The 7,855-nt window shown below is 38.4% G+C and overlaps 1 protein-coding gene across 1 annotated transcript; it reads right to left on the reverse strand.

The window, feature by feature from the left end:
• Positions 1-1,756: 1,756 nt before the first annotated feature.
• LOC131334394 (metalloendoproteinase 1-MMP-like) lies at positions 1,757-4,290 on the reverse strand. The gene is made up of 2 exons (XM_058369379.1): positions 3,477-4,290; positions 1,757-2,472 (listed from the first exon to the last, which is right to left on the reverse strand). The coding sequence occupies exons 1-2, from the start codon at positions 3,983-3,985 to the stop codon at positions 1,899-1,901; spliced, it is 1,083 nt and encodes a 360-aa protein (XP_058225362.1). The 5' UTR covers positions 3,986-4,290; the 3' UTR covers positions 1,757-1,898.
• Between the last annotated feature and the right edge of the window lie 3,565 nt (positions 4,291-7,855).

Here is a 7,855-nt window from a genome sequence, read left to right on the forward strand (position 1 = left end):
CAATTGGCCCTTGCAAAAGATTAATTGGAACAAATTTATTCGTTAAACCTGATCCAAATATAAAGGGAGTAATATAAGTGCAATAATCTGAGATTTTTCATTTTAAGGTTTTGATAATCTTCATATTTATATCGGAAAGTCTGCGGACACAACAAAATTGTGCACAAAATGTGTTTTGGAGCTTCTTACGGATTCCACATAAATTATCCGAGCCATTCATTATGATTAAAACATTTTTCAAGGCCTTCCGTGAAAAATCAGCTCAATCTATGCACTATTTGTGTATAGATTAGATCAAGTATTTATAGGAATCGGATTAAGTTGATTTTTCGTGAGGGCCCTTGAAAAAATATTCTAAACATAATGAACGGCTCGAATTATTTTTATGGGACTCATAATGAGCCTCACAACACAATCTATGCACTATTTGTGTATAGTTTTGTTGTGTCAGTAGCAAGGTTCTATTTATATGCAAGAATCGAACCGCATCGATAGCTTGGAAGGCTAGGAGTTATAGTCGACATCAATTTATCATTTTGAACATTCAGATTAGCTTGATCCAAAAATCATGCAATACAAATTACGTCTTGGGAGTGGGGAATTTGTAAAAAGAAATTAAATTGTGATGATTACTAAATCAATTAGTTTTCTTAATTCTTTGTTGGAGCATAGGACTACAGGAGTTGAACGGTTTGGATATTAAAATAGAGCTTGAGTCTAAGACAAATGCAAGTCCGTGAATGATATACTTAAAAATAAGTTCGTGCAGGCTCTCAAAATTATACGTTGTTTAACTATTATTATTTGTCAAGACAACTAAATCTTCCTACATGAATAAAAAATATTCAAAATAAATAAAATGTCAACTTCTACGAAATCTTGAAAGTGGACTTGTTTTGAGAAATTGGTTAAACTAGAAGGAAATAAGTCAACCTAAATAACATATGGGTCAAATGAAAATGTACTAGTATCAACATAACGGTTTAACTTGGAGATACGTTTCCAAGGCGACGGGTACCAAAAGCTTTTCTAATAAAGGATATAAATTGAAGGAAAAAATCTTATTTACGGAGGAGATGCAAACACTTATTTACAGCACTCAATCGAGCCCGTAGTGTTTTTTAACGGTCGGGATGTTAATGAAACTTTTTTGAGAAAGACTTAAACTTTTTTTTACTAAAATTCGGACCGTCTAGAACACTTTTGAAAGGTTATGATTGGTTGGTGCTGCAAACAAGATGTTTACAGCACCTCCGTAACCGAGTATTTTTCAAATTGAAGTTCAAAAGTATTTCCACGGAGCGGGAGGGAAATGTCTCATTTTGGAAAAATCATAATCAACCAAAGAACAATTACATGAAAATTCTAGACCCACGTTACTTCTCTTAATTAAGAAGAGATTAATAGTAGCTCTACTTGGAAGAAAAAGAACATAGGCTTGTTAACATTTGATGCACCCACTTTAGAAATAGCTTGAATCATCACAAATATACACCAATTCTAAATTAAGCCTTTGCACCTCTAGCAAATACCAACTTTCATCTTGTAATTTAGTACATGAACCAAAATTCGGATTTTGCGAATGACTAAAGCTATCAACTTTCAGAGTAGCGACGCGGATTTGAGACATGATAATTGGCCCATCCCTCAAACTGAGAGAGCGAGACAGAAGAGAGAACATGAACAATAACACAAATATAAAAACAAGATAATTAGTATATCCACAAAAATGAGAAAACGACGAGAGAAACGAGAGAACATGAACAATATTTATTGAGATTGAAAAACCAAAGATATATTTTCTGTGTGTGAGTATATCTTTAATATGTACATGCTAGAAATACAATCAAAAAATCATACCCAAATAAATAAATAAATAAATAAAATAAAGGGTTTTCTCAAATCCACATGACTAATCCCAAAACCACCACGATCCAATAAATGGCCCGCCCATGCCAGCTTCTTCCAAACCCGACGGCCCAACAAGAAGACGATGACGTATCGGACTCCAACAAAGAACTGAACTTGAAATCCGGATTCGACCCGTACAACGCCTGGACCCCTTCCACGTCGTCCACCTTCAGATCCACCTTCCTCGTCCTCGGACTCAAACTCGGGTACATAACCGCTTCCTTGACCGGCGAGTGGGCCAGCCCGAGCACGTGCCCGATCTCGTGGGTCGCCACGGACTCCAGATCCACAGCCGTCCGCGACTTCTCCGACCCGAAATCGACGGCCCACGTCTCCGCCCCGTCCAGGTGGAGCCTCCCGTTCCGGGGCGAGAAGGCGTGGCCCAGTATTCCCAGGACCCCGTCGAACGGATCCCCGTCGCCGTGGTCGCCGCGGTAGAACCCGATCCTGACGTCCGCCGTGGAGTAGTCCTGCGCCGGCTTGAAGGTTACCGGAATCACCGACGACCACCGCGAGAAGGCGCGCTCGAAAGCGGATGCTACGTCCGATTTGGGTAAGTTCCTGTTGGCCAGAAATATCCTTGCATTGGTTAGAATGGTTTGTTTGGACAAAAATGAATTACTATTAGATTTTCTGATAGGAAATTGATTTTAGCATTTCAAAAATTGATGGAGGGGCTTCAAAACAATATCATTTTGTGTATCGGGCTTCAAAATAATGTCATTTTGTGTATCAACACTGTTCATTCTTGGAATCTCTTCATTAATTTTTGAAGTGCCAAAATCACAATCATTTTTGATATTAGTAATCTTTTCATTTTCGTCAAAATTTTTAAATTAATCATATGTCACGATAAGAGAAATAAAAAGATAAGATTATGAAAATATGAATTGAAGTTGAAAAGGTTCGGTATAATTATGCTAAAACACTAAAGAACGTGAAAATTTGTCTTTTAAAAAGTTTCGGAGATTTTCTATTATTATCTGTTACTACTTTCTAGATCCCTTCGTTTGTCAAGATGATTGATTAATCAGAATAGTTGCCGCAAATCTTTAATAAACAAGATGATGGAATAATAACGAGAATAACACCAAATAATTTTGTTTATACACACCCTAACTCGTTCTAAAGAGCAAAAAAAAAAAAAAGTTCATTTTTTGAACATACCAAAGTCTGTGGGATCTTTTTTATTTTATTTCGAAGAGTTCTTGTTATGAATTCTGTGAAATCCATCAAAAGATTAGAAAATTTAAACATTAGTGGGTCAAATCACATTTATTTTGGGAAATGAAATTCTAAATGAATCGTGGACCTCGTGGTATATATATATTTTAATAAAACAATGTAATCATATTTCACAACCTAACGTCCGGTAAATTCGATTTTTTTTAAAGATAATATTTGCAGTCCACGAAAGACAAGATAAATGTTTGAATCAACTTGGGCGGGCGCAGGTTTTGTCAATGCCTTGTTCGGTTGCCAACTCCAAAAAAATTCGGTAAACAAGTTGAGAACAAAATCTTATTCAGCAGAAGTTAACAAACAAGCCAAATTAGTACTAGTACCCAATTGAGTGCCCCGGCGCAAAAGCGTAAGTCAATGTGATCGGAGCCGACCCGACGGGGTTCCACCTTGGCTTGCCGTAGAAATACATATAGTGCCGGGTCACGTGCATGGTACGTGACACATCCGAGACGCCGCACCGGGGCGACATGATCTGCGAAACGGTGTCGGGGTCGAGTCTTCCGGTGACGGCAAGGCCGAGTTTTTTCTGGTAAGCTTCGACGGCCGACTCGAGTCCTGCATCGAACGAATCCGTTAGGTTCGACGCGGGCACGGGTTCGAGGTACCCGAAGCGTTGAAAGTACTTCTTCAGCTCCGACATGCCGCTGACGTGGCTGCCCCTCCCGGCATCGACGAACCTCGCGAAGCCGCGCCACGGGTCGTTTTCGGTGAACGGGTCGGACAGGCTTCGGGCGGGAACGGAAGGAGGGAGGGAAAAGAAGAGAGAGAAGAAGAGGAGGAGGAGGAGAGAGAGGGAAAATTGGTTATTATAACTGAAAAAAGGTAACATGGTTGTGTGTTAGTTATTTTGGGATGGGAGGTTTTTGGGTTAGAGAAGTGATTGACCAAGATTTTAATTGGGACTAAAGAAAGTTTTGTGGAGTACAAACAAGACATATATATATATATATAGGTGGATTACAAAGGTGGGTGAGATTATAAAAGTATCATTTTGTAACATGGTTGAAGAAATGGAGGGGGAAGTTAGGGAGATTCTTTCTTGTGTGGCTTTTCAATTTCAGATTCTGCCTTTTGGATGATGGTGTAATGGTGGGTGAACCACATGCTCTATTTAAATTTGCTTTAATTTGCCTAATCTTTAGTTAGTAGAACTTTTTTATTGTGTTTTATTTCATTTTCTAGTGGTTGGAAAAAAGAACGAACGCATGCAATAACTCATTTGAAAAACTTGAGATTAGAGGTTACTAACCTTCGTCTCATGTAGCATTAATATTATTAATATATTGGCTGAGAAGACTCCATATTTGAATATTTTACCTGCACATTTTGATACGTAATACATGATGTGACATTTGTGGTATTTTAAAAAGTACGTAACTGTCCTGAGGGCGGGCATCGTGTTGTATTCGTATCGTATCATCTCGTGTTCCGTGTTAGGATTCTCTTAATGCTAATCCGACCTATTAGCTATTTGTGTTATCGTGTCGTTTTATATTCATGTTCCATGTCAGAAATAGCCGACTTTAATCCGCTAACTTCGTGTCAGATTCTCGAGTCGGGTCGGAAATTTCCACCCCTGGTCATAAGAGAGATTGAGATCAGGATCGGGTCTGTTCCGGAACTAAAAAAAGCTCTTATTTTATAAGAAAGCAATTTCAAGCTCAAATATTATAAGCTTATTGAAATCTAAAAATATGCAATATAGATTTTTTTTGGGATCGAGATCTTTTATACGATGCAAAAAAAAATTAAAAAATTATTTTTCATTTACTTTATTTTGTGAGTTTGAAAATGTAAAATAAGCTGTTTATTTTTTAAAAAGGTTTCTGAAACGGAGGGTTGTCTCTAGATCGGATCATTAGAGTGAAAAGGGAAGTTAAAACATTTTATACATTAGGTGATTTTAGTTGGGTTTGCTTTGTTTGTTGACCAAATTATGTGATTTTAACTCAATATGTCACTTTCTAATAGAGTCGTGGTCATGCATAACTGTAAGTACAGCTGCTGGTAGTCAGTGGTGATTTGCAACTATTTAATCACGGTAATGATGTAGTATTTTTATTGATAATTAAGGGTGTCCGAACTAGTTTATGTACACCTGAATTAATTTTTGGAGACCCACTCCCTCCATCCATTAGCAAGGAGTCAAATTAAAGCCGGGGCAAAGTCTCGTACGGACTAGCCCCCATAAGAGTCAATAGCAACGTGAGATTTCGAACTTGAGACCATAGGAGGAAACACATTCTTAAATCTCAAGCCTTGACAGACAACAGTTAGGTCATTGTGCGTGGGGTGATTGTTTCCTTCACTACAATTTGTTTTTTTTTTTTTTGTCCGACTCTTTCTTTTTTAGGTGTTTTGAAAACTTCAAAGTCTTAGACTCTTCGTTTGATTTTAATCTACGCATATATTATCCATATGGGTAAGTAGCAACCCTTAAAGTTAGTGAGAGAGTGTGTTTTTGCTTGTGAGGAGCAGGTTATTTTTTTTGGTAATAAGATGTTCGGGTGGGCGCACCTCCACTAATTCCACGACTCAAAAGTTAATAAGGTGAACTTTAAGTGGTTCGATCCGAGTATTTTTGTTTATTTTTTATTTTTGCTCACGGTGAGACTCAAACAGATGACTTTGTGGGAGTAAACCCTTGCTATTATGCTCTTCCGTATTATCGTTGTCCTAAATGTTATGCCTTCTTTTTTTCCCTTTCTCAAATTATTAACTCTCTCTCTCTCTCTCTCTCTCTCTCTCTCTCTCTCTCTCTCTCTCTCTCTCTCTCCAAAAAGCTCATGGTAAGTATCACCTAGCCTAGAATATACTCACTTGAATAATTCTGCAAACGCTTGAAATGACAAAGGGATCAGCAGGAAATTAACAAAAGTTAGCTTCTCTAAAAGGCTTTTTGGAGGAGCTGCCAATGACCTTAATAAGAAGCAAAGTTGTCCAAAAAAAAAAGTTGGCATAAAAAGCTATCTACTTATAACCATAAAGAGCATAAAATTCGTTTAAAACGGGATCTAGGAGAGATAGTGAGTACGCTTATTACGTCAACCTTCATATTGGAAAGATCATATGCGTGACTTGAACCCATTTGGGATAAATGTGAAGTTGTCATTGCGTCGGACCATAACTTCTAATAAAAGTCAGTTTAGTGGAGCATAGGTTTAGTTTTCTAAATCAAGACAATAACAGCAAATAGATTCAACGGCGAGAAGGAAAACAAAAAAAAAAAACCATAATAAGCCGGAGCTGGCAGGCTTCCCGGCCTTTGTTTGGCAATGTATTCAATTCTTGATTTTGAGAAGAAATCTAATTTCAGTTCTCCAAACAGGACTTATGGTTAATCACAAATGCTAGTAATAAAATTTGCCCTCACATGACTGTCTTGTTGCTGCTGCGCTCCGCATATCGTGACTACATGAAAAGGGACAAATGGAAGAATCAAATAATCAAAACCATTGAAAGTGGGCTGTAAACGAACCGAGCAGCTCGCGAACTTGGCTGAGCTTGGCTCGTTTAGTAAACGAGCAGAGCTCGAACTCGAGTTTTCGGACAAGCCGAGTGGGGCTCGGCTCGTTCGATAAAAGCTCTGCTCGTTACAAGAGGTTCAACTCGATTAAAGGGGCTCATTTAGTAAAATAACTAAGCTCAACTCGTTAAAGCTCGAGCCGAGCTCGAGCTCAAGTTTTTGGCTTGTTTAGTGAACGAGCTCAGCTTGGCTCAGCTCGTTTACAGCCCTAAAAGTGGACAAGGGATCAAAGTCTTGATGGAATTTTCAGCAAGTATAATATGAGAAACATTATCCACACTTATAGAATATCTTGAGAATCACTTGGTCCAACAGAGGAAGGAAGGAAGATGACACCCTTTACATGGCAGTCTAACCATGGTTGTGTAAACTAGAAACAATTATGCCACAACAGAAACGGAATGCCAAACAAATAAGCAACTTGTGACAAAACTCTTTCCACTCACTTAGGTGTCAAGAAGTAATGACACTTAGAAACTTGAAATGGATCCTACTTGAATATAATAAACAAAGCCAACTCTTGCAGATTTGTTGGTTTGTATGACATTACACAGGAAAGGAGGAGAATGAGTTCAGGCGTAGGTACAATTTCGATATTTTGCTTGATGGTTTGCCGCCTACATAGGCGTGGCCACATGTTGTTGCTCCTAATCACCACATAATTGTACAGAATCCACGACTTCGTGCATGAACCCACATGATTGTGTGGTAGCTGAGAGTTATGAAGTGCCACGTGACTATGCTTTAGGACCGCTGAATAATAATTCCATGTTAAGTTAGATCCACATGCTTTCATTTCAGCCAACAACAAAATAAGGTCTGCTTTAGGGGAACCTAACAAAAGGTAGACAAGAAGCAGAAAAGAAAATGGGAGACTACTAGAACGCTTTCGATCCTAAAAAATGTTCATACCAAATGCATCTCAACCCTGTAACGTGGAGAAAATCACAAAATACACGAGCTTCAAGACAGTAGATGGAGAATGCATGAATCTCGAGGCACGATAACTCAAATTTCATGCAACGGCCAATTTTTAAATCCTTGCACACTTCAAACTGAATTCTTGAGACAATCTCACACTCTACTGTTTGAAATGGTGAAATCCCAAAATGCGCAAATCATGATCGACCGTCTCAGTTGCAGAGCCGCTAGAAATATAATGACCTATTCTCC

Source organism: Rhododendron vialii, chromosome 7a, assembly GCF_030253575.1.
Source record: "Rhododendron vialii isolate Sample 1 chromosome 7a, ASM3025357v1".
NCBI classification, from domain to species: Eukaryota; Viridiplantae; Streptophyta; class Magnoliopsida; order Ericales; family Ericaceae; genus Rhododendron; species Rhododendron vialii.

Coding starts and splice junctions, on each gene's coding strand:
- LOC131334394 (XM_058369379.1), bottom strand. CDS start 3,985: ATGTTACCTTTTTTCAGTTATAATAACCAATTTTCCCTCTCTCTCCTC. Junction 2,473..3,476: donor GCGCCGGGGCACTCAATTGG/GTACTAGTACTA, acceptor TCTGGCCAACAG/GAACTTACCCAAATCGGACG.